Source organism: Uloborus diversus, chromosome 8 (genome assembly GCF_026930045.1).
Source record: "Uloborus diversus isolate 005 chromosome 8, Udiv.v.3.1, whole genome shotgun sequence".
Lineage (NCBI taxonomy): Eukaryota > Metazoa > Arthropoda > Arachnida > Araneae > Uloboridae > Uloborus > Uloborus diversus.
In genome coordinates this window covers 133,232,221-133,260,220 of record NC_072738.1, presented here as the reverse complement: position 1 = coordinate 133,260,220, position 28,000 = coordinate 133,232,221, and the positions used below count along the sequence as shown (strand labels likewise).

The following is a 28,000-nucleotide window of genomic DNA, read 5'->3' as shown; positions in this document are numbered from 1 at the left end:
AGGAGTAGTAGCAACGTCCTTTCACATGACTGACGTAAGTGTTTAATAATAATGTTAGGCTGGCAGCATGTTGTTTAGAAGATGTCTGCTAGTTGTTCATCGGAGTCATCTGATACAAAATTGGAAAATTCTCCTGAACTTTTGAACAATATCGACAGTCGATACGCTCTTTACCTATTTAGCAACAACAAGTAAAATATTCCTCACGTTTTCTTTCATTTCATGTTTTTTTTAATGTTGGAACTCTTTGTGTATAAATGTTCAAAAAATAATGTTTTAGCAAAATAAACTTCATACTTCTGTTTGCCATTTAATTCAATTATTGTCTTTCATAATACTTTTAGGCATGCAAGTAATACAGAGCTCAAACCTAGTAGCAATGAAAGTGTAGCGTTTTCAAAACATGAATCAAAAGCGGATTCAGAGACACCAGCTATCTGGTAAGGAAATTTGAATTTTATGGTTTCTATCTATTTATGTTGTTTAAGGGGTACAATGTACTAAAGCAATGTAAGTATGTAATTCATCGTCTTGTTTGGACTCCAATTTTAGTAGTATTAAGATTAAAAACTGAAAATCCACAGTAGAGAACAGTTTGGCTGAATCTTTTGAAGAAGACCAAGACCCACAAATGGGCTGTCGAGCCAATTATGATAATAGTCTTTATCATCGTCTTATGGGATATGAGTATACATTTCTAAAACTAATTTTTAAATTAACCTGTAATAAAAACTTAATTTCAATGGATTACATTGTATTCCAGTTTTGGTGAATATTCAGAAAAATTTAATAACTTCATGCAACTTTTGAGGATTTCATCATTAAACATATTTATTTATCTGCAGGGAACAATTCTTAAAAAGAAATCAAGGGCACAGTGTTGGATGTAGGGGGAGCACACCGGGGCTCTTGTCCTGGGCAAATTCACCTTATTTCTCTGTGTGTGTATGTGTGGTTTTTATTTATTTATTTTTTCACTGAAACTTAATGTAAAACTTGGAGGAAAAGAGTGGCAGTTTCACAATTTGTTCTAGGTCGAAAAAAAATCAAAGATCTGACACTGCATTCTATGGTCAAACACTACATTCATATAATCCGAGGGTTCATTTCCATACCGAACTTATGTCCGTCACTAACAAAAACACAGATGCTCCAGATTATTTAAGACAGTTGGCTCTAGAAGTTATAGATGGCATCCCGAGTGATGCCATTTTGATTTACACAAATGGCAGTAAAGATGAATTGAATAACACTGGGAGGGGAGTGGTGTCTTTATCAAAAGTCTTTCTGTTCCGCTTTCCAGACGCAACCCGGATAACTGTTCGGTATTCAGAAGTGAATTAATCGCCATAAATGAAGGATTAAATACCATCCTTCACGACACTAAAATATGGTGACATTTGGATCCTTACTGATAGTCGGAGCTCGATTCAATACTTACAGAATTGGAGCAGAGTGTGCGACCTTGTGGGTATTCAGATTATCACCCATCTCAAAAATCTAACCAAGGGAAGGGAAGTCCACTTTCAGTGGCTTCCCTCTCATGTAAACATGCGTTGCAATGAAGCCGCAGACATCTTGGCTAAAAGAAGTTGTTCAGAGTTGCCCAACAAGGACTTCACATTAACTTATAAGGAAATTTTCTCTATGAAGAAACAAGAAGACAGGCAAGTCTGGATCACCCCTCCAGCCCATCCCTGGTACTGCAGGAAGACCCCGGGAGGCTCGTTAGATTTCGAGGGTGACAGACATGATCAAACGGCCGTCTCGAGACTCATAAGTGGTCATCTGAAGGACATGATTTTCGACTCTGGGTATAAGATCTTCTCTTTGTGCAGCAAATGCAATCTGAAACCGGCATCCCCCGACCACATCCTTGATTGTTTGGGGTTCACTCTGGCAGATGTCTGTGCTAGCCCACTACTGGTGCTTGAATTCGCTAGGGTTCATGGCATCATGAATCTGATCTAGCTGCCGCTCATGGGCGGATTTATGGAGGGTCAGAGGGGGGCAATGCCCCCCCCCCCAGTTTTGGGAGGAGTTTATATAGTAACAACTTATCTTCCAAAATCTTATAACAAAAAAAAATCATGATTTTTTCTTTTTTGAATAAGAAATTAAAGTTTATTTTTTCTTTTAAACTTAAAATAGCCGTTTCTTACAAAGTTTGAACAATACTGTACAAGTGTATAATCTACTACTCAATTTCAGAGGCTGGAAAGTGCAAATTATTAATAGGTTCTAAAATACCTGAAAAGAATTGGCGCAGTATAGCCTACAAGGGCTCTTAAACCAAAAACCCAATCTAACCAACCAAACCTTGAAAATAATTAGACAAGTCTTTGAAACTCCTAAGCAAAGTGTGCTTCAATTTTATTTCTTATCAAGTGTATAAATTAAGAATTGTTCAAATGGGTAGTATGTTACTCTCTTGATACCTATTCTCTAAATCTGTGCACCATTTCTTTTAAAGTATTAACTTGCATCACAAAGCACTTTTAAAGCATAAAACTTAAAAAAAAAATTATTTGCCTATTATTTCCAATTAACCCTCATAAGACTTCAAATGCAGAATTTTATATCTATTTTAGATAATTTCCTCCGGGGGAGTAACCCCCGGGTCCCCTAAAACTGGAGATATTCTATATCCCACTTAAAAGGGAGCACTGCGTTACTCTTTTCATACCAGCCCGCTCTCTTTTAAGGTCAATTTAAAAATGACAGCATGATTACACACAGTAATGAAAATGACACATAAACAAGTAAAGAATGGCCTTACGCATCACAGAAAACAGCCAAAAACATGGGAGGTGGGAGGGCAATTAAAAATGTTTCTCCAAAAAAAAAAAAAAAATCCTGCCCCCCCCCCCAGGAACTCAGTCCTAAATCCGCCTATGCTGCCGCTGGATCAATGAAGGATTGTAAACAACAACAACAACAACATGTAATCTGAGGAGCCGTTTTGTATGTGGGACAGTTGACAAAAGTTCCAATGTCTTTCCATCCAAACTTTTCTCCGCACGCACCCCACCTCTTAGCCGTAGGCCTTAGGTTCCACCGCCCGGGGGGTCCGCGTAGCGGGCCCCCCGCACGGCTGAGTGCGGCGGTCGATAGTCGTATCATACTACGGACGCGCTTGGTACTTATTGCGCCGGGGAAGGTCCCCGTGCTGGGCGCCAGCCCAGCTGGGAGTTTACCCCTTGATGTGTGGGTCTTGCTCACCGTGAGATACGGTATATCTCCCCGTACCTCGTTGGTGTGCCATGACCCCCTGAAAGGGAATGGGGTTAGACATAAGCATACACTACTGCATGGTTATATACTACTGCATTTTATAAACTACGGCATAAACATAAACTAGGACACCCCGTCCATGTGGAGAACAGATATCAATCTGTCTCGATTTCTTGGGTGTCCTCTCTGTAATAGAAAAAATGATTATTTGCTGTTAAAAAAGAAAAAAGATTATTAATTCATCTGCCGTAGTTGTGATACTCACCGATCATTTACATGTCTCGGCTTAGAATGAGTGATCACATGATATCTGCAATGAAAACTAAGGTTATTCTTTCCATCCAAACTGAATTATTTTGTATTTCAAAAAGAACTACCTTGTAATCCTGAAACAAGTCCCTGCAGTTTCCTCTAATTGTAACTATTGGCAGCTCCAACTGAGAAGGGTGGGGCAAGGGGCTCACATTCGAAAACAAAGTGTTCCTCAAATTTTCTAAGTTCAAAATTATCAATTAATTAAAAAAAGCTAGTATTGATAAACTCACATGTTTAAACAAAGAATGATTGACTTAATAAGTTTGTGTTTCATATTTTTCTTATGTTAATATTTTGATAAAAATTAAAGTGGAACTTCAAATTGAAAGGCGGGAGTCTACTGTGGCTATCTGTCCCAATTTTTGAGGTTGTGTCCAGAATTTGTTTAAGAAGATCATTTAATCAATTATAGCATTAAGATATAATAATATTGCCCAATTTTCCCAAAAAATTAACCCTACTTTGAAGTTACCAACTACTTGAACTTCCCTTTGACCCCCTTCCCCATTCCCCCTTACTGTTTTTGGTGTACCAGCCGCCTATGATTGTAACATTGTATTTCTTTCTTCTACTTTTCATCACTACTATATGTATTTATTTATTACTAATAATAGCTAATTTGAAAATAATACATAAATCCTGTCAGCATTTAGTGAGTTTGAATTTTGCTTTTACAAAACATTTACAATACACTGTTTTACAGTAATTGTCCCTTGTTCTTTCTGATCAATTTTGTGTAATTTAGGATTTTATTGGTAGTATAAGCGATTTCCTAATTTTAGCTTATCCTTGCTGCAAGGCAATCTTAATGCAGAGCAAGAAACAGTAGTTCGTTGCTATCTTTTGAAAACTTTATCAGGGAGAGAAGATTTGAGATTTGAAAATGAAGGAAAATATGCCACATTGCAATTCAGGTTTGTTAACTTAGAATCTTGTTTTTTTTTTTTTTTTTTTCAAAAATACATGTACTTATAAACTTACATAAGAAATTTTTAGCAATTTCGGAATGTGTACTGTCGCGACGAAATTTCTTTTTGTTAATAAAATAAACTAATAATAAACTAAATATAAGTGATCTATTTTAAATTTATGGTAGCACTGATTGACAGTGATTTAAAATAAGATCTCTATGTATTGATAAAATCAAAACTTTATAACATAACCACTGCTTAAATCAGAACTTTCATGGGCAAAAGTAATCAGTACAGTTTATACCAGGACTGTGTAGTTGAACGAAAAATGATCGACTTCGGGAGTTTTTGGGCCTTTGACTCTGATTCATTTACCACAAAATCAGTCCAACTCTGACTCCTCATGCACAGACAGAATTGCGGACTTTGAAGGTAAATAACCAACTCCTACTCCAACTCTTGAAATTTAAAACCTTCGACCTCAATCTCCACAGCCCTATATTATACTAATTTTTCAAAAGAAATATCTCTCTGTTGTAGCAATTTTTTGGGGGCAAGATTAACTACATAGGAACTGCTCTCTGAGAATTGAATTTAAAAAAATCTTAAAAATGCTTCAAAGTTTGAATTTCAGAGTTTGATTTTGAAGAGATGTTAAATAGAAAATGGTCTGGAGCTGAATACTGAGTTTGTCAGAAGAAGTTTTGTTGTTTCGTTAGGAGGTTAGGTGTAGGTAATGAGGGGTCTGCAGAAAGGTGGAGTCAGAGTTGACTACGGTAAAAGGGTTGAATTCAGCAGGGGGGGGGGGAATCTACCCTCTGAGTTTATAACTCTCATCGAGGTTCTATAGCGGTGATTGACTCCTTTTCAACTTATCACTTTGGGATAAGTTGATTAGGGGACCTTAAGATTTGGGAGAAGCACAGCATTTTTTTTTTTTTGCTGAAAATTTTAAAGAAATCATTTGAGTCCACTGACAGTTTTAAATTTTATTTCCGTTTGTATATGGAAAATTTTTCTGGTTGCTTATGGTAATTAGAAGCAAATTTATTACTTTGGCATAATTTTTTTCCCAGTCGCCACTTTTTGTAAGCAAAAATAATAAGTAAATTAAATTATCTTTCAAGTTGCCCCTAAAACTCAAAATTTAGCAGTTTCATTAATGGCTAATGCAACTAGCTATTGGTGTTCATTAATCTATAACACAGTGGGGTTGAGGAAAGTGCCGATCTGATAGCAAAAGATACTAAAACTTTTAGTCACCACGTGGCGAGTGGTAACCGCTAATCTTGATTCTTAATGATGGCAGGAAAGATATTTTGAACCAACATATGAGATTCCTCCCCGTATTTTTTAGCAATTATTTTTCCTTAACCTGTTACAAATGATATAATTTTGAATTCATTAAGAATACCAGTCATTTTTTTAATTTTTATTTTAACGATTTCAAAACATTTGACCTAACTGGTTGGTGAGACCTGGATGAGAGGTATTTAATGATAAAGTAAATTGTTGAAGGTTCCTTGCGATAACTCTGTTATATGTTTACTGATATCGTAATTAAATACATATTTGCAGTTTAACGATATGGGGAGTATTTTTAGTTAAAAAACATAAAATTCCAAAAGTTTTCATTAATGTTGCCAGAGCAACTTTTGTTGCTGTTAAGAAAAGGAAATATATGAATTGATATATGGATGTCATGAAATAATATTTAAAATAAATTAAATTTTTCGCCTATGGTAGCAGATTTTTATGCAGCAGTATCAGGTGACTTATATTATTGTTGTAATAATTTGTGTGTTATAAAATTACTGGTGTAAATACCAGAAGTGCCCCCCCCCCCCCCCCAAGAGCAAGGGCGCACCCCCTAAATATCGCAAAGACAGCCCCCCCCCCCCCAAATGAGAAAAATACCCATCAAAACAACCCCCTAAAACTTTTATGGCCCAGTCTGCGCTATGACCTCCCCTAGGTGGGCACCCTTGTAAATACTGTGATAGAATAAGGTTTTATTCTTTTCTTTCAGTGATGATTCCAGTGTAACATTTGGATGTTACTATCACAGATTGTCAAAACATTCCTCTAATGAAACCTATGATGCTTCTAGTCAGAATGAAACCTCATCTAAACTTCATACTTTTTTCATATGCCTCATTGGTCCTTCCAATGGAGTTATGGATTCATATCCTTTTAAAATATATTTTATTGGTATTACCATAGTACTTTTTTGATATTTTAATTTGACTTTCATATGGTGGTACATAAAGAGCCATATTTGTGCCTTTTGTACGGAATTCGTTTTGCTTATATTTAAACATTTTAATGAAGAAATGTTAGTGTATTGCAAGAAAACATTTTAAATGTCTCTTTTATTCTGCTCTTTCTCATCTCTTTTTGTCCCTGTTTTAAGCACTTTTTCTATAAACTATTTTTGAGCATAAGCGATGCTGATGCTTATGAGAAAAAAGTTTTAAAACTGCAAATGCGGCAGATACAATAAGTGCCCCCTACTATGGAAACCCCTATGTAAGTTTTGAAATTTTTGGAAGGCCAAAAAGTACTCCTCATTTGTGAGATGTATCTGATACAAAGTGAAAAAAAAAAAAAAAAAATACTGTTTTTGAAAATTTTCAAAATTTAATTGCAAGACATGGAATTTGAGTCCCTGTTCTTTTTTAGCGCATGAAATGAAACTAGAATATAGAGTGCTTGGAATTTTTGAAAGGTGTCAGTAAACCAAGTGGTACCTCGTCTGTTATGGTAGAATTCCCCATATGTATTATTTTGTTGAGACTCTGAATAACAATTTTCTGTTCATTGTTTTGATGTTTATTATTCTCAGTAAAAATGTGTTCTTTTCCTTAATGATATTTTTATATTTTGCCCAGAACTGGGCATATATTGTCAGAGCTTAATTTCCTTACTTGACCATGAGGTAAAATTTATTTTTACTACCTTTTATATACATTTTATGTATTTTTATCCTCTTTTAAAAGGCACCTATTGACAAAAGTATGTGTAGCTAAGTGAAGTACGGAATCCAAGAATGGACTTTTTCAATCAAACAGGCTTGCTATATACATTTACCATATTTTAATGATACAGTAGAGCTTTGTTTATCCAGTTTTTGCCCATATCTACTATAATCCATAGTTGGGACAAACATAACCTGACAACATTGTAAAGGCTAGACATATACTAATCATGGCATTGTAATGCTGCCAGGTTAGGTTTTCCCAAGTATGAATCAAATTTGTAGATTTTTCAAAAAAAATAAATTATATTCTTATAAATTATAAGTTAAATTATGATAGCAAGAATGTAATGGTAAGTGTAATGAATTGGCTTTTTATTTTGATTAAATGTAGAGCTCGTACATAAAAAAATATCATACAATAAATTATGGTAATCTAGCAAATATGGCATACTCAGAGCATAGTTAGTTTATTCTTATGTCTATGACTTGAGGTGTCAAAACCTGACATTACTCCAGTTTAACTGTTAATGATAAAGCTTTTGCGTCAATCGTGCTTCTTCCAAGCATCATATTTTTTTTTGAATTAGAAGGCATGGTCTCAAGGATGGATCCAGAAAGTATTCAAGGAGGGGGCAATTGATTTCATTTTCTTACCTTTTTACAAATTTCCTAACCTTCCCCTTCTAACATCATGGAAGATTGTCTCAAATTAAGTTCTTTTTTTTTGGAACTTCTATTTCTGCAAAATTCCGGGGAATGAATCCCATTCTTTCTTGACCTTTTTGTCATCGTTGTTGTATAATTGTTTATTTTTAGACTTCAATTAAAAATACAATCCCAAGAAGAATCCAACAAACCTTATTTAATAATCTCTAAGATCGTCTAAAATTTGAGCTTTTGGAATATCGGAAAGTTTCCTGTACAAAGTTCCGATCCCTATCACTGAAGTGTTATGAGATGTGCCCCAATTATGTTTTTAAGATTACAATTCAGAACAAATTTCGAGGGAGAGCCCTCTCTTTTGTAACATTAATGAAGATCGTATAAAATTATGTTTTTGAAATTTCAGTTCCTAAAATATTCCGAAGGTGAGTTCCTGTATCTCGGCTCAAGGAGGGCGATCGCTCCCAAGCCCCTCCCTTATATCCGTCCTTGCATGGTCTAATTCTTTGTTAAAATTTATTAATTTTTATACTTTTCATGTCTGATAAGCAATTCTATGTGATTTCCTTATGAAAATTGTTTTGTATTGCCATAAACGGCAAATCTGCTTTTTTGAGGATTTGTTTTGGTTAAATAGCCATACTACTCTGATGATTCAGATTGTCTTTGGTCCTAGTTTGGATAAACAAGATTGTACTGTACTTAGTAACTCATACATATATTGTTAAAATTGAACAAAATTTTAAGTTTTAATGACACAATTGTAGACATTTCAGGTAGTGTTAGGGGAAGAAATGGATACAGTGACATTCCTCCATTAATTTTTTGAAACTGAAGTTCCAAAACAGTGCAATTTTAAAAGACCTTTGATCGTGTTATGGAGAGGGGGTTTCGAAACATTCCCCCGGAATTACTACGAAATTGAATTTTTAAAACACAATTTTAAAACTCTTTCAATGGTAAAAGAAGGGAATAGGTTTGGAGACGTCCTTGGATAAATGTCTATATCTTAACTATATCATCAATAAAAAATGATGCGATGTCCCCCCCCCTCCCCCCGAAACATGCATAATTTTGTTATGTTGTAAAGGTAAACACAAAAAATCAACCCTTCCCCTTGTGAACAATTTCTGGATCCGACCATGGTATTAGTAGTAATAGAGGAACAAATAAGGTAGCTCGTAGATAGTTTGGATCAAAACTCTGAGCTATCAAGTGAGGTGTGTTGTTCAGTGCAAGCAAAAATTTAATATTACAGTATTAGTTTCGCAGAATGTGAAAATCAAAAGTATCGGAAATCCAAGTGTACTCCAATGTAATTTGAATAAATTTTCCTTTATGTTAAGTAAAAAATAAGAGTAAATTTTCATTACATTTTACTAAAAAATATAATCACATATTGTAGCATTATGTACTGTGTTGTATGTTAGGTATATTTCTATTGAAAATCTACTTTATTTGATTAAATTGCATATTGTTTTCTTTAATGTTTTTTTTTTTTTTTTTTTGGTTATTTTCAAAAATCCAAACTACCTTTGGTCCCAACTAATTTGGATTTTTGATGTTCTACAGTTCTTATAAAATTAATTTTTTTTTTTTTAGTTGTTCAAACATCAAAAATAGATAGTCATCAATTTAGATGCAATCCTAGTTTTCAGACCTTAGCTGCCCTTAACATATGACATAACCCTACAAAATGTTATGATATGTTATAATAATTGGTTCAAAGGATTCTTTGGTAGTTTTTCTTTTTCTTATGTTAGCTGCATGGCATTTAGGTAGGGCTGTGCTAAGCACAAAAGTGATATTTGCACTTTTCGTCAAAATTGAGCTAAGGTCACCAGATGATTCTCTGTCACATATTTCACCAAAATACAATGTTGTATGATTGTTTGTTAATGAGAAATATTTTGTTAAAAAATCTGAAAAAGTTGCATCTGAATCAAATACATGGAGCCGCTAAACTTTTAACGGCAATTTCTCATTTTGAACTCAGCTGCAGATACGACTTTTGCGCTTAGCACGGCAGCGTGGGGGCCTGATCAGACTGATCAGTAAGGCATATGGGCGCCCATATGCAAAATTCTAAGGGGAGCTCAGATATTTTCTCCATGATTTAGCAGGATATTTCCCCAATAGAAACGGATTTCAGGACAGATGAGAGTTATTAAAGTTTGAAATTTTTAATAACTCATTCATTAATGGCTGGAGGAGAAATGTTTTTGCATTTTTACAAAGAAAAAAGTACTAAAAGCAAGGGAGTTCCAATTTCTAAGGAGGGCTTAAGGAGCCCACACTTGTCCCTCTATATAGGCGCCCATGGTAAGGCATCAGACTTGTAACCAGAAGGTCCTGGGTTCGATCCTAGCCTTTCAAAGATCCACTATTCATTTATGGTAACAAAGTCCTCCAAATGGAAAGATAACTCTATGGGTGCTGAACCAGACATTGCTTGGCTTCTGATCTAGATCAAAAAATCAGAGCTGTTTTCAGGCTCCCATCCAACTGGTTAAACCACTAATATGAGGGACCCTGGAGTGAAAAGTGTGTAGCACTTAGGTGGTACACATGATATTTAACATTTTAAACAAGATATTTAACATGTTAATTTAACATTAACTATCTTAATGCTTAAGATTTTGGCAACTACCAAATCACCTTTATTTTTTTATTTTACAATTTTTAAAATATTGTATAAAATAATAGCATGCTGAGAATAAATAAAAAGCAACTAGTTTTATAAATTAATGTATGAAAATATTTAAAGTTTGAAATAAATTGTAATTTAATATTTTATGTATTATGCGAAATTATATTTTCTTTCAAAATTAATAACTAATCAAAAGTATTAAGCAGTTAGTTACCACTCCGAAGTCAAGGCTAAGGACTTCTGCATTCAATATACTGTAAGCCCAGTTATCCCATCCAGAACAATAATGCATAGTCAAAAATAGTTTCAGTTCTGCATTTTAATTCTTCTTTTGTTGCTGACTCATTGTTCCTTTTTGTGTAGCTAGTGATTTTTTTTTTTTTTTTTTGCCGCCTGCCTTGTCTAGTGGCCAGAGAAGTCTGACTGTGGCAGGAAGGTCTGGGTTTGAATCCCGGTTCGGGCATGGACGTACTTTCTCTCTCTCCTATCATTGTCTTTTCTTTGTGTGAATGTGTTGTTGTGCTGTGAATGGTTGCCTACCCTATAAACAGGTCCTTATAGCATATGTGTACTGTTAGAAGTCGAACTTCACACCAAATTATAATACAGTTGAAAAAGTGAAGCAGCGCACCCCAAGTTGCCAGCCTGGCTGGCACACGACAACAACAGTGATAATTTTTCCGTTTCTCTTTTCTTTAATAGGGTCAAACAGATCAAGAACAAGTGCAAGCAAAGCTTAAAAACTGGTACATTTACTGTATTGAATATATTAGTCGCTGTGTTAAAAACTTCAAAGATGATTTAGCAATAGTCCTTCAAACAGTAAGCAATATTTCCCTCTATTATAAACCTAAACGCATGCATTGAGAGCTTAAATTTTTATTTGAATGTTGAAGTTGTATTAGCTTAGTTTTTGTTTTCTGTTTTATTGACTTTAAATGCTTAACTTTTATTCATAATGCTGAATCAATAAAATGTATTGATTTATTTTATTTGAAAATTATACTATTTAACCAAGCAATGTGCTGTTTTAAAAGCTTTTATTTTCCTATTTCAGTCACTTTGGGGAAATGTAGATATCAAGTCTGACGATGAAGATCTCAAATGGGATTTAGAAAGGTTCTGTTATTAATCTGCTTTGTAAATCTTGTTTGATTGATTGAAGTAGCATTTAATAATAATTCAGTAAGAAATCCACCCATGGAGTGGCATAGGGGTTAGGAGTTCAAAGGTGCAGGCGGGTTCAAACTCGCCTGCAGTTGGTGGGTTTTCAAAATGAAAAACACTTCAGCATCCATGTTGTATGATTATGCGACATGTTAAAGATACCTTGAAAGCCTGTTTGACTTCGGCACTGTTGGCTAAATTAAATTCTTAGTGCAATTTTATATCGTGAGAGCCCAGGTGCCTCCATCTGGTGGGAAACTGGGTGTCAAAAGCCTCAATCATATGCAACAAGAGCGATGCCACATGAAAGAATTGATGCCAGCCCCTGGAGAATGTACTAGGCAGAGGTGCCCATCTGGGGGGGGGGGAGGACATGGTGCAGACTGCACCATTGAAACTTTTAGGGATGTGTGTGTTTTGTAGGGTATTTTTTTCCCTTTTTTAGGAGGGGGGGTCTTTCTGATATTTAGAGGGGTTGGTAACCCTTGCCCTTGGGGGGGGCACCCCTGGTACTAGGTCTGCAAATAGTTAAGAGCCAAAATGCAACACCATTAAAAAACAACAGTATGAAATATATTATTGTGAATGAGCATCATTAAATATACATGAAATACACCACCAGCTTAGTCATTCCAGCCGAGAACTGCAATTTCGTGTTTATTGGCACTCGTCAACCTGGCATAGGAAGTGACTGAGGTGGAGGTGGAAAACCTCATAAGGAAGCTGAGAGTGTCATATAAACTGGTAACTTATATAGAATTAGCACTGACCAGACGAGTGACCGAAGCAATGGTTCAGTTCAACTCGAAGATTGAAGGCAAGACATGGTATTTTCATTAAGTTACCACCCTATAGCCACGACAGAAATACACAAATGCACCGCCATCTCAGTCATTTCAGCCAAGGACTGCAGTTTTGTGCTTATTAGCACTCATCAGCCCGGCATAATTGAGTGCTAATAAGCACAAAACTGCAGTCCTGAGCTGGCAGTGTATTTCATGTATTTCTGCCTTAGCCATGGCTATAAGGTGGTAACTTACTGAAAATCATTAAATGTGTTAGTTTTTGAACCTGAAAACTTAATTTGTTCCAATATTACAAAAATTTTCACTTTAGTTTTCATTACAAATCATTTATGTTATAGTGGATTTTACAAAATTTATCCGGAACAGGCCTTTATCTTATCCTTAATTTTTTTCAGAGGGGCAAAGGGTGTATCATCATGTCAAAATGTATTGGAAAAAAAAAAACACACCCTTTTTGTGTGAAAATATTTTTTTTTCAAAGCCAGAGGTGCAGTTTATCCCCCGCCCCTACCCGCTCCAAAATGATGGGCCTGGTTCAAAAGAATTGAACTAAACTGGTTTTTCTTCTCTTATTCATTGAATTCTTAAAATAAAATATTGCTTTTATTGGTTGCATGTGTGGATTAAAAAACAATATATAAGTATAACAAATCTTTGAATAATAATAGAAAGATTAAAATCAAGTTTTTAAAGATTTTGTCTATCTTTTAATTACAGCAGTTAAAATTGTTTAATTGCTGAATAACTTCATTTTCTTTCCTTAACTTTTATTGTTTTTACCAGTTAGTACTATTTTTTTTACAAAACAATTACTTTAAGTTTTTATTCCATAAATGCTTTTCACTTAAAAAAATATATATTTTTTTAGGTTAGTACAGGTATGTTCTTTGATGCCTAAAAGTACAAATATGCTCAAGGACTTTTCTTGTTTAGACTTCTGTTTTAAAATTGAAGTTAATAATGGCAAGATTTTAATGGACAAAACTGTAGGTGAGTATCATTAATCATTTTGGGAAATGCTTTCATTAAAGATTTTCTAGGTATTCAAAATTCTTCATCTGCATGTTGAAGATTTTGAACCATGGGCAAGTGAAAATTTTAGAAATTACTAAAGAAGAGTCCCAGATACCCTTTTTGTATAGGAATATTATTATAACCTTCCCCCATCTGATCTGTTTGGTCAGATTTTAATAGAGACCTCCAGAACGGTAAATTGGATTCCTCTTTAGATGTAAGGCAGTTTCACTCTGTGCTCTTCCTTAATGATTAAATGTTATCTTCATGTAATAATACTAATCTTAAACCAATGTAAAATATTAGTGGAAAAAAAATTGGGACAAAATAAGTACACGAAAGACATTACTGTGGAGTCTTGTTTTATGAAGAGGATGTTTTCCATGACCCTTTGTGTAAGTGAAAAATTTTCCTTGTGAAATGGGATATATAGTGAAACCTGTGTATAACAATACTGTCTATAACAATAACCTGTCTATAACATTTTTTTTTTTTGGCCCCAGTAAAATGTCAGCATGAATAATCAAACTGTCTATAACGATAACCTGTCTATTACGATATTCTTTACAGGTCCCAACAGTATCGTTGTAGAGAGATTTTACTGTATATGACCTTTTCAAGAAGATGTACAATTATTTTTGACAATTATAACACCCCTCAAACTGTTTTTAAACCAATCCCTAACTTTTTAATTACCATTTCCCTCTAATGGCGTATCCAGCTCATAATGGAGAGGGAGGCAAGGCCGTAATTTGGGCTTCCATTTAGGCTCTGGATTTTAAAAATTTTGTAATTATGCATTTATATCTATTATTTTGTTGTTTCTCCTGATGAAATGCATTAAGTATATAATACCCTTTCCCCACTAGAGATGAGACGGTCTCGGCCCGCGCCCGAAGCAGGCTCGGGATCTAGAAAGGAAAATAGTTTTCGGGCTCTGGGGGGCTCGAACTCGAGCAAAGATATTCAATCGTCAATCTCCAAACAAATTCACAGGAAACAAACATTTTCCTACTGTGCGAAAATGAAAGGAACATTTAAATCAGTTCAATCATCCTGAAAATTTACACCTTTCCCCCTCCATCAAAAAAAAACGCTTATTTATAGTGTTTTTTTGCGATTAACTATTGCAGTATATCATAGAGTAATGCATTTGGAGTGGAGCATTTTGATAAAATTTAGTAACTTCTGCTAATGAACAACATTTGACTTAACATATTTCATTAACAGAGAGATCATATCAGACTGTAGAAGGCTCATTTTTTGATACAAGAAAGTTTCTTTCGGGCTCGGGCGGGCTCGAGCTCTCAAAAATGAGCCTGAACTGATCTCTATTCCCCACCCTCCGAAAAATTCTGAAATGACTTTCCTGGGGGAAAACGTTTTTCTAAATTTAAACATTTTCATGGTGTATGGGGAAAAGGCAGTGTGTGATGATGCAATTTTGTAAAAGAAAGAAAAAATTTTTTAAAAAAGGGAAGGGTTTTTGTCACTGTATTACTTTGTGTTGATTTTGTATCGTTGCGAGAGTAACCCAACTAAACACCAATAACTTTCTTTTTTCAAGGAACTAACAAAGAAGAAATATACTTCCATAATCAAGCACAAAGTTACTGGAGTCAAACTCATTGATAAGTTTAGAAACTGAAGCAACAATCCATTAATCAATTTTTTTAAATATTTTTTTCCTCATTAAGTTTTATATTTAATATTTTATGTTTTAGAAGGGGGCAGGAAGCTCACCTCTCTTTCCTCCTTTGGATATGCCCATTTCCCTCAGAAAGTAATGAATAAGTACTGTATTCAAAAGAATGCAGTTTTGATCAACACAATACTATACAGTGTACAGCAAATAAATGAAAAGAAAGAATCAGTAAAAGAGCATGACATAAAATAATTTATGAATGGCAAATTTGAAGGGACCGATGTAGTAAGAGCTATAAAAAACTTCACGTATTAGGTGGCTAGGCCATCTGTATAGATACACTGATACTTTCCCTGCCACAAGAGTGACTTTCTCTAGTATTGAAGGGACTAGACGTAGAGGATGACCACCTGCACAATGGTTGGACGATGTTGAAAAAGACCTCAAGCTAATGGGAGTCAACCGATTTAGAACCCCTATAACTGGAGAGGCCGACTCATCCTTCATGTTGGAGCAAGCGCACAACAGGGAAAGCTACCTTTATTGGCAACCATTCGCCAAACAGGAAATTTTTGTGTCATGTTCACACATTGTGCGTACGTTCGAAGACAAAATTGCTTACAGGGTTTGCTTGACTGTTGTTTTCTGAAGGCAAAAATAATTTAATTACTTAATTTATGCTAGTAAATGTGCCCATTTTAAACTAGTATACGTCTCGGACATTGAATACGGTCGAAACGGCAAATGAATGAATTTCAACGATAAAAAAGGATAAATTATAAAATCATTTCAATTTTCAGTAAGTTACCACCCTATAGCCAGGGCTAAGGCATAAATACATAAAATACACTGCCAGTTCAGTCATTCCATCAGAGGACAGCAGTTTCATGCTTATTAGCACTCATCAGCCCGGAATAGGAGGCGACTGAGCTGGAGGTGGATAACCTCTTAAGGGAACCAAGATAGCCACACAAACTGGTAGCTAATGTAAAATTAGCACTGACCAGACAAGTGACCAATACAATGGTTCGGTTCTACTCGAAGATTGAAGGTTGATCGAAATGCGAAAGGAACACCCAGCAGCAATGCTATCACTGCAAAGCACTGGATCAAGTTTGCTCCAAAATGGCAGATATGTGGGCTCCTCCACTATAGGGGCCTTAAACCGATGGAAGGCTGTGGTGACTAATAGGGTCAGCTAATGGAGGATAGGCGAGTCAGCCTTAGCCCGCAAAAGGCTGTTGTGCTTCTGAAGAAGAAATTAATTTATGTACAGTATGCAGTAATAATACAGTTTATCAAGTTTGTAATAATATTGTGCTGTAAAGTAACAATAATTATAACTGAAAGTTTAAGTTGATGTTTGAAGTTATGCAGCTGATCTGATTGTAGTTAGTGTTATGGCTGTGCCTGCTCATCAAGAATTGGAAGAGAAAATAGCAGCTAGTTGAACTACTGCTTTTTGGTGGAGATTTTCTTGGTGCATCAGACTTATATATCATGGAGGATGTTATTTTTGGTTGCCAAAGTTTTTTTGGGGATGAAAGTAGTCAAATCAGAAAGCCGAAATTTACCCTCCAAAATTCTCATCTTGCGGAAGAAGAGTTCTCAGTAACTCTGAGATGCTTAGATGTGGAAAACCGGCATGGTTTCCATATTGCGTAAAAAAGATTGCGTTGTAGTGTGACTCCACTGTATTTGAAAATTAGTAACAAGTAGTGGAAGAATTCTTATTCAGCTCAGATAAAAATTAAGACTTAAAACATAAATATGTTTCATACTTTCATAAAAAAATAGAGCAAGTTGTGTGCATTTTAAAACATAAAATGAGTGTTTACAGTCTTATTTATAGCACTGCCTATAAGTGATTCAGCCATTGTTAGCTAACATATTACAAAGTGTTTTCTCAAGATAAGTTTTAAAAGATTCATTGTATTTATAAATGTTTTATAACTGCCACTTTATTTCATCAAAGTTCTTAAAAGAGTCCTTTCCTTGTAATTTTTTACATACAGATTTTTCTGTTTAACAGTCACTAATGCTTAAAGTAGTTCCTGTATATTTATTTTTTCTTTTCAAAGCATTAATTCTCTTCTTTTTTTCCCCAGAAATTTTTCCTTATTGCCTTCGTTGGTTAGAGAAATTGAAAGCTTGTCTTCCTAATGACCATGTTCATCTCCACAGTATATTAGAAGGCTTTAGACTCAGCGTAAGTATTTTTGCATTTTTCAAGGTATTCTAAGGTTCAATTAACATTTTAAAGGTAAATGAATCTGTATCAGGAAGTGATAAACAATGGTGACGGTGCATTCCCATAAATATTCGTATGCATTAATGCTGTTATGCTATATTACAAGCATACTTAATTTCATTTTTAATCTTAACTATATTAGTGGATGCAACTTGAATAAATATAAACAATGCAGGAAGTTTCTTTACTGAAGTTCTGCAATGTGATTTAGTAATTTTTTTTTTTTACTACATGCTTTTTTCAAACAAGGGACTCGTAGGAGTCGGTCTGATACTCTGGTTTTACACTAAAAAATAAGTGAAAATATTGTAAAACAAGCCCTTAAGAAAAAAGATTGTTTTAGATGTTTTTTTAAACATTTTATGCGAGAATACCCCCACCCCCGTTCCAAGTGTTCCTTCTTCCTGCAAATGTTCTTTTTTTAAAAAAACTTTTCACCGCTTTAGCCCCTTGGATGAATGTTAATGGTTAATGTAGTGATCCCTTACCCTTAAAATAAAAAGAATGACTATGAAACCGTCCAAAACTGAAAAACATTGAAAGCTCTCACAGCCTTGGTCAGTGTTTCATGTTGCAACTGCTCTTGAAAATGGCTAAGTCCACCTAGTTTTATTCATCAAATTAATCCATCTGGTTGAAAAGATTAGAAACGTTTTACAAGACTTGAATGAGTTAAATTATTGTTAAATGGGAGAAAAACAGTCAAAATACATGTTCACCTCTTTAAACGAACAAGGAAGAGTATGTGAAGCAACTGTGTAATTTATTGGGAATTTTTAATTTTTAATGCTCTTAAACTCGATACTGATGCTGAACTTTCTTTCAGGCCATTCAAGATATAAATACTCTGAAAAGGTTATTGCAAAAAGCCAAAGCAGATCACTATTCTTTGTACAAGTCAGTATTTTTCTTTATATTCATTTTGAACAATACAATGCTGTGTAGGTTTTTGTACTTATTCTTTCTGATTTGATAAAGTACAATTTTCTAGTAGAAAAATTGCTTATATGTTATGTAAGTCAATTGTTTGTTACAAATATGGGAAACACATTTTTTTTTCTTTTTTGTTCCATTTAAAATCCTTTACTCTTATAACTTTGTGTTCCTTATGTTTCAAAATATATAAACATTTTAAAGCCTTTGCCTTTCAAAGTACAAAATATTGCCACTTTTCCTTAAAAAATTAAATTTCATCAGTGTTTACTTTCAGAAGCTATATTTTTTAATTGTTCTCTTTTATTGTTTCATTTAACCCCTTCAGACCTGGTGTCCGATATACTGGACATACACTTTAAACTGCTGCTAATCATTTAATAATTGATTTAATTAGTTGATTTTTTTTGTAGTTGACTCTTTAGTTTCTACTTGTTATAATCTGTGAAATAATTTTCCGTTTTGGGATTGACAACACTGACATATAAGGATTGAGAGATAGCCACTCTCTATCTATTTTTCCAACCATGGATTTTCATCTGAAAAGAGAGATTTTTTTCCCCTGATTTTTTAAAAAATATATAATCTTTAATTAATCGTTTCAAACGCTTTCATTATGTTTTATAATTGTTTGTAGAACATTTTATAATGAACTTTGTTCGGTATTTTATTGTTTTTGTATATGAAATATTGATTTCAAAAACATAAGTCTGGAATATTGGACATGCCATAACTCTTTTAACTTTTGTCCTACAAACTTAAAATTTTGTCTATAAGATACCCTTTACCATAGTACACTGTGTACCAAATATCAACATTTTTGGTCCAATATTTCATAATTTCGACTGAAGGGGTTAAAAACCAATTTCGTTCATTTCATTTTTTTCTTTAAATCTTCAAAATGGTTTTCTTCTTAAAAAATCTCTTGAAATGTGTATTTACAGGGTTGCCAACTGCTCCACATTTTGCGGAGTTGCTCTGCAAAAATAGTGAAACTCCGCAGCTCTGCAAAGAAGTTATTTTGCTCCGTATTTCTTGTTTGATCTTTATTCTGACCAGGCTTACCAAAGATTTTAGTAAAATAAAATTTATTTTTATTATAAATTGCTAGTTTATTAGGCATGTAAATATGAAAATTAAACCCTTATACTCAAAGCATGACATCGTCTCCTCATAGCAACAGTACGATATCTAATCCCAGAAATAACACCAAGATATCTTACTGTTGCTCTGAAGCGACGACATAGTGTTTAAAGTGCATGACAAAGTTATAGGGTTTTAAAGTGGTTAAGGGGTGTTATTAATTTAAAAGAAATTATTATTATTAATGTTATTTTTTTGCTAGTGCTTAAAATGATTATCAAAGCTCAAAAACAGCTTTAGATAAGAGGTTTAATTTTTTTAAATTGATTTTTATACAAAATACCGAGCTGCTCCAAAAATATTCAAAAGGTTCCTCAAATTGTTTCTCCAAGGTTGGCAACCCTGTATTTACAATGAATGATATCTCCCATGTTTTTTTTAGTGTAGGAATCCATCCATTGTCAAAGATTTGGAATACAAATCGTAAATGCAAAAACCCTTTCACTCTGAACTAGAATTTTTTAACAACAGCTTACAAATTCTCCAAGGGTTCAGTCTTTGACTTAAAATAGGTACAATGGTCGAACAAAAAGACTTCTATATATTAAACTAGCTGACCCGGCGAACTTTGTTCCGCCTTAATGGCAATAAATAAGCAGATTGTGTTTTTTTTTTTTTTTTGGAAAAAATACAAAAAAAAAATTAAATAACTACATTAATCATTCATTATTATTTCTGTATTTTAGTACATAGGTTGCTCTTCACTTAAGTACCTTGTGATACACGACATTTTTTGTTTTATTATCAGGCGCAAAAACAAACAACGCAGATGGTCTTCCGACCCGTGAACATGCCACGTATAATTGACCATGTGAAAAACATGAATGTTCTAGATTTAAACCACAAACTTTTAAGGATTGGCCTTGTGATTTGTTGATGGTCATGGCAAATGCAAGACGTATCGGAAATTGAAGTCTTTTAAATTCAAACGGCATATCGGTTGGGATCATCGGGATCCTCGGAATGAGAACTTCCTCACCTTTGAATTTTCCTATCGTTATCGTAGCGTAAATTACATTGTTCATCAATTTACTAACCACCAAACGCGTACCGTTGCACAGTTTTGGTTGGTTTATGTTTCGAAGCATGATTACTACGGAGCCAACCTTTAGGCGTAAATTGTGCGGTGGTAAGCCAGGCACGTCCAAAGAGTTTAAAAATTCAATTGGATAGTTGGTGGCTTCATCTTCATTTGTGACGCAGTCAATAGATTTGAATGAATGCATTGTTCCAATGATCTTATTTTGAATTATGTAGTTCAGGTCATCTACATCTTTATTCTTAGCCGCTAAAATTGCTCGCTCACTCAACCATTCATTATTTTTGTAGTTAGAAATAATATTTGGAAATACATTGTTGATAAGTTCGTCTTTTGATGAGACAAAATTACAGAAATTATTTGGAAATGATATTAATCCGCTCGATTCATCGACAGGTACTTGACCATTACCGATAGTCAGCAATTGCTCCGAGAAATCTTCAGCAGATGTATCATTAAGCAATGTAACTCTCATGTTTGTTGTCAGCTGCAGTTTCTTCACATAGTGCCATAGATTTGACGATTTGAGGCAAGCGTTTATTTCATCGGCAGCCGTAGATCTTGGAATTACTGGCAGTATTTGGCGGAAATCGCCAGACAGTAAAATCATTGCTCCTCCAAAACATCTCGAGTCATTGCGTAAATCTTTTAATGTTCGGTTAAGTGCTTCTAATGCACGTTTATGCGCCATTGTGCATTCGTCCCAGATGATGATTTTCGATGCCGCTAAAACTTTGGCCATTGCTGAGTGTTTTGCAATATTACATGTTGGTTCTTCAATAGTTTGAAGATTTAACGGTAATTTGAATGCTGAATGAGCCGTACGGCATCCTTCTAACAATGTGGCTGCTATTCCAGAAGAAGCAACTGCAACCGCTATGTTGGATCTCGCCCGAACAGTTGCTAAAACTAATGACATAAGGAATGTCTTGCCAGTTCCACCAGGGGCATCTAGGAAATATAAACCACCATTTTCATCAGCGATTGCCTTCATTAAAGTATCATAAACTTCCTTTTGTTGGTAATTCAACAGGTGTACATTCCTTTGAACTACTAAATCTAATTCCTGGTGATCATATTTACGTTCCCGTTCCAATTCTCGATTAAATGCGTCATTCATTTCACGATTTGGCGCTGGCATTCCTAACCTGATTAATAAATTACCGCACATGAGGTAACACATATCTTCGATCAAGAGTAAAGCACGATTATGTATCTCCTCATTCATCTCAATATCGTGATTTCTGGAACTGACACGACTTTGATGTAAAATATCTTCTGACATACTATCCTTGTATTTGTGCCACAGGTTACATGGGTTTGATGGAAAACATGTCGAAATTATGATAGCGAATAATGTGCGTATCTGACTTGGAGATGCAGAGATAATGGCTTCAGCGATTGTCGTATCCCAATGGGTATCGTTTTCTAATAAGTTCAATTCTTCACATGCAGCACGATATGTTGGGAATATTACACCATTAACAGTTCGTAGTGTCTCAAATGAAGTTGGCCCACGCACATTTACCAGCAACAACCGCAAATAGAAACATTCATCATTCTTTGGATGAACTGTATACATACGACCAAGAGCATCAGTAGAACGCACATCTGGATACCCAGGAACCGCATCACCTTGCTTCCGTCTTTGAAAATTCTTGGATGAAGCATTCCAAGTATAATAACGTGGCATCTCCGAGTAAAGCAAAGTTCGTGCAAACTGATCGCTTTGGCAGATTGCAAAAAAACTGGTCAATGTAGTTGCTGGAGGTGTTTCAGCACGTTGCGTAGCATTCGAAGCCGTGAAATATACTCGTTGACCATTCTCCAGATGCACCGCCAAATGTATAACAGTAGGATGACGTTCGTGAATTGGAAATGCGAATATACACCAAATCGCTTCATTACAGTTCACATAACGACCAACTTGATAGCGTGAAATTTCATCGTTGGTATTTGAGGATTGCAATCCAAAAACCGCCATATCACTGCCTTTCGTGACATATTTGCAAATATATTTTATTGACTTAACTGAATTGCAGTATTCAACGTTGCAATGTGTCTTGAACGTTTTAGAAATAAGTGGCGAATATGGAACAATCCAACTGTTGTCGACAACGAAATCCATTCTTTTCACTTTCGTTGTGACAGTTCAACCGTTGTCATCTGGTGATCGACGCCGATACAGTGGATACCCATCGTTGCCAGTGACAGTCTCCGCCGTTAATTTCCGTGGATATCGTTTAGAGCACTTTCCATCGACCATGCAAGGTGATTGGGGATTGATGGCACCACACGGCCCATGAATCATATTAGTAGTAACAACATCATGTAGGTCTGGATCGACTTCATGATCAGGAATCTCGGCACATATGATATCATCTATTTGGTCAGGCTGAATTCTTTCCACTAACCAAATAAGAATGTGTGCGTGCGGCAGGCCTCGCTTTTGCCATTCGATTGAATACATCCAGCATCGAGTATCTCCAAAGACGCGTTGTTTAACAATCAAGTTCATCAGGGACCGAATTTTTTGCCTGAATATACGTGCTGTGATGTCGTGTCTATCATTTGATGTTTGTCCGGGAAGCAGCAATTGAGTAATTTCTATCCATTTTGGATTACAGGTAAAAGTAATAAAGAGATCTGGCCGGCCGTAATGACGAACATATGTCATTGCATCTTGTGCATATTCATGCATATGACGTGGGCTACCAATGTACGTCGCCGGCAGAATAGTTAATCGACCCATATTAGCTGCATTTCCTTTAGTACTAACTGCATCACTTAAATGGACGTACTCCTCAGAACGCAGTTTGGCTTGGTTCAACCTAATAAATGTTAAACGTTCCGTTTCTATTTTTACATACATGTCAACGCAATACTGCTGAAACAATCGACGAAACCGCAGCAAATAGTTGTCAGCATTTTGACGAATCATCAAACGATATGCATAATAATTCATTGAGCTAACTTTCTTTGTAGTTTCTTCACCTGAAATTCAAAATTTGATAATTAACCATTTCAAAGACAAATAATACAGACATTAACCATTATTAAGATACTAATACTTTACCATTCAATGGATTTATCATTTTAATATTAAAATAATATCCATCTTCTCCTTGCCAAAACATCAGTGGGTATTGCAATGCGTCATATGATCGATGAGTTTCAGATATTTGTTGCAGTTTCCCAGTATCGCGACGTGTAAGCACAATATCGCGTTTTTCCAATTGTTCACCAACAATCAGGATGGCAACTTCGTCTACTGTTGGAGCATTAAATGTGCGTTCGTGTGTTCCAGATGGTCGTTTATCTGCTTTGATGACAACTTTATAGTCATCATTTGGCATTTGCTCTAAAGCACTCTTAAACAACCTGACCAACGCATGATGTTCATGAAGCAGACACTGCAAGTCTTGAATAATTGCTCGCTTCATTCCTGCATTGATCCCTAGGCGTCGATCAAGTTGTTCTTCCATGTTGCCCATGAAATATATTTGTAAAAATTTATTCTGTGTATCTTCGAAAGGTAGTAATGATCCAATTCGATGGTGAATCTGTCCTTGTATCTACAAAATAAAAACCAGACAGTATTAACTGGGTTATAAACACTTTTTCTGTGGGAGAGTAGAGTTCAGTATTAGCAAATATAATACATACCAATAGATAAAGTAAGTTATTCTTTAACTACATTCTATGTAAGTACAAAAATAAATACCTTAAATGTCGGATTAAATCCTCCTTCTTCGATAATGTCTGCCCCAAATGACGTCATTTGGAAACAACTATTGTATTTTCGAGTATTTGCAAGAAAGTGGCGTGATTCTTGTGTTTCGCCACAAAGCAATGAATACAATGGCTCATGTGGCGGAGTCAACACTGGCAATTTCACTTTACCATTAAGGCAGCATAATCCAGGCGTTTCTCTGGAAAACTTTAATGCACCACAATACTCGCAAACAACGTCCATTTGCCCAATGCAAACGCTAGGATGCAAGCTATAATCATTGCTGCAATCGTATCAAAACGCTGCTCGATTCAAATCAGCTAAATATCTTGTTCTGCGTCGCAAATTATCTATTTGTTGCCTTCTGTTGTTCGCTCGACGATTCTGCATTGCCAACCGAGCTGTTTCACGGGCTGCTTCACTTTGCTCTCGTGATTGAGAAGCACGAAGTCGAGCCATACTATCTCGGCGCTGTTCACGTGCAATTTCTTGTTCTTCTTCAGTCCTTTCATTTGCAGTATTTTGTATTCTTCTTGCATTACGGCTTTGTCGGGAAAGATTCGATCGTCTTGGTCGCGGCATTATTAATTAAACTTCACTTCACTTCAATCCACTTGTTAATTATTTATTTAATAGAAATAGTTTTAATATTGATTTCTTACAAATATCAAATTGTCATCCATACGTCAATCTACAAAATAAAAACCAGACAGTGTTAACTGGGTTATAAACACTTTTTCTGTGGGAGAGTAAAGTTCAGTATTAGCAAATATAATACATACCAATAGATAAAGTAAGTTATTCTTTAACTACATTCTATGTAAGTACAAAAATAAATACCTTAAATGTCGGATTAAATCCTCCTTCTTCGATAATGTCTGCCCCAAAGCAATGAATACAATGGCTCATGTGGCGGAGTCAACACTGGCAATTTCACTTTACCATTAAGGCAGCATAATCCAGGCGTTTCTCCGGAAAACTTTAATGCACCACAATACTCGCAAACAACGTCCATTTGCCCAATGCAAACGCTAGGATGCAAGCTGTAATCATTGCTGCAATCGTATCGAAACGCTGCTCGATTCAAATCAGCTAAATATCTTGTTCTGCGTCGCAAATTATCTATTTGTTGCCTTCTGTTGTTCGTTCGACGATTCTGCATTGCCAACCGAGCTGTTTTACGGGCTGCTTCACTTTGCTCTCGTGATTGAGAAGCACGAAGTCGAGCCATACTATCGCGGCGCTGTTCACGTGCAATTTCTTGTTCTTCTTCAGTCCTTTCATTTGCAGTATTTTGTATTCTTCTTGCATTACGGCTTTGTCGGGAAAGATTCGATCGTCTTGGTCGCGGCATTATTAATTAAACTTCACTTCACTTCAATCCACTTGTTAATTATTTATTTAATAGAAATAGTTTTAATATTGATTTCTTACAAATATCAAATTGTCATCCATACGTCAATACATAGCTGTCATTTTACGTCAATTACATAGCTGTCATTTGCGTTTTGTTATTCCAAGTCTGATTCTTTTTTGTTATACCACGTTTTATAGTGACTGACGTTTCATGTCAAGTCACACGGGAACGCTGTAGAACGGGATAAAAAGTATCCTATGTCCATCTCCTGGCTCTAAGCTACCTCCCTACCAATTTTCAGCCGAATCTGTTCTGCCGTTCTTGAGTTATAAGTGGTGTAACTAACACGACTTTCTTTTATATATATAGATTATTATTGGACGTTCAAACTATCCATGGTAGAACTTATATATATTTTTCTATTCTAAGTTTTTGTGTTTGTATTTTGTTTTATGGTAAATTATTCTTAGAAAGTTCTGAACACTTATTCAAATGTAAAATTAAGGAATAATTCTCACATTTTTAACAAGGATGAGCATTTTCAGAATTTTGTCTGAATTTTTAAAAACACTTTGAGAGAATTTTTGACTTGTAGTTAGTCAAAAAAGTTTACACTCTTCCCTGGTTCTTCCCTTTTTGTAAACATAAAATTGCACCAAGCAAGGTTGAGCTAACGTTGAACTCAAAATTTCACCGATCCTGACGGTTTTTTTTTTTTGGAAAATAATCGTCCGTCAGCATTTTGTTTGTTTACAGAATAAGAGGATCAATCAGAGTTTTGTTGTAATAAAATTATTTCAACAAACATTTATATATACTTTCAGAAATATTTTGCACCAATTTATTATATTTTTTAAAAGTATATCTGAATAACTTATAGTTTTAGAAAGGCTAAGATTTCACTAGTGAGATAAATAATAAATAAGATAATAAAATAATAAGTACGATTTCACTTTTTTTTTGAAAAGTTTTAAATAAAAGTATATTCAGACTTTTTGTCAGATTACACCCTTATACCTGTTTAAAATTTCTTTTTTAAGTTATTTCATTCATGAAATAATTGAAACATGTTTGTTAGTACTTTCTATTGTCAGCTCCCATGCAGAAAACCAAACTTTCTAAAACATTAAGGAAATGATATACTAGTGGTACCCACATGGCTTTGCCCATAGTAGAAAATTAAAAGGTCATTTGGTTCACCTGTATATTTACAAATAATGGATGATGAATTTCTCGCCAATTTGCTATATTCATTTGCTTGCCCGTGTTACGGTTTCACGTTATGATAATTCCGTAATTTATTCGTCCAAGTTGTGATAATTTGCTCGGTAAAATTTTCTTAAAATTGGAATATAAAAAGAAAAAAATCGAATTTTCAAAAAATTGCAAGCTAAAACCCCCATGCTACAAACTAACTTTGTGCCAAATATCATGAAAAATCGGCCGAACGGTCTAGGCACTATGTGTGTCCCAGAGAGACAGAGATCCAGACAGATTTTCAGCTTTATTATTAGCAAAGATAAAGAAGGGACCATCATAAAACTGATGTCATACTTTGAGGGGGGTTCATTGTGACAGTTTGGGACAAGGAGGGAAGGGGGTACAAGTAGTGCAACATCACACACATTTTATAACAATATGCTTATAAAAAAAAGTATGACATGCAATGGGAGGAGGTAAATTTGTTAAAAAAAAGTGACATCATTTATGGACAGCCTCTCAAAGGTTTTTCAATATGGCAATCATTTATCCAAAAAATAATAAGAAGATAATGGTGCTCTCGCCTAAAATTCTAATGAGTACTTTTGCTTAAAAGTGGCCACCTACCTGGACCCAAGGTCCTGTTACTGACTGTCCCTTTTGTTTCTGTATTTTAAAGCAATGACTTTTTAACCTTGACGTTTTTGTTTCGTTTCTTTTCTCCTCAGAGCTTTTCAGTTTCTTCAAGCAAGTGGGTGTGAAGATATTTTGCTTTTCCATGTCAAACATGAAGCAAACGTAACTAATGATGAAGAAGCTCTCGAAATTATTTCATGCCTTCAAGAATGCCTCCGAAACAAAAAGGCGTCATCTGTGTAAAGCTAATAGAGTTATATTTTTTTATATTGTAAACATTGTTCATATTTAGGCATTTAATTTATTATATGAGTAAAAAAAAC

General features: G+C 34.9%; 1 protein-coding gene across 1 annotated transcript; it reads left to right on the top strand.

Moving 5' to 3' along the window:
• The first annotated feature begins 22 nt into the window (after positions 1–22).
• LOC129227823 (protein Njmu-R1-like) lies at positions 23–28,000 on the top strand. Its single transcript, XM_054862435.1, has 11 exons — positions 23–191; positions 345–440; positions 4,332–4,463; positions 6,490–6,647; positions 7,343–7,398; positions 11,456–11,575; positions 11,811–11,872; positions 13,595–13,716; positions 17,494–17,594; positions 18,463–18,533; positions 27,770–28,000. The coding sequence occupies exons 1-11, from the start codon at positions 82–84 to the stop codon at positions 27,918–27,920; spliced, it is 1,179 nt and encodes a 392-aa protein (XP_054718410.1). The 5' UTR covers positions 23–81; the 3' UTR covers positions 27,921–28,000.

Excerpts from the sequence above, each read along its gene's own strand:
- LOC129227823 (XM_054862435.1), top strand. The coding sequence starts at position 82 with ATGTCTGCTAGTTGTTCATCGGAGTCATCTGATACAAAATTGGAAAAT. Across the intron at positions 6,648-7,342 it reads CAATGGAGTTATGGATTCAT|TTTGCCCAGAACTGGGCATA; the intron begins ATCCTTTTAAAA and ends ATATTTTTATAT. Across the intron at positions 11,576-11,810 it reads TAGCAATAGTCCTTCAAACA|TCACTTTGGGGAAATGTAGA; the intron begins GTAAGCAATATT and ends TTCCTATTTCAG.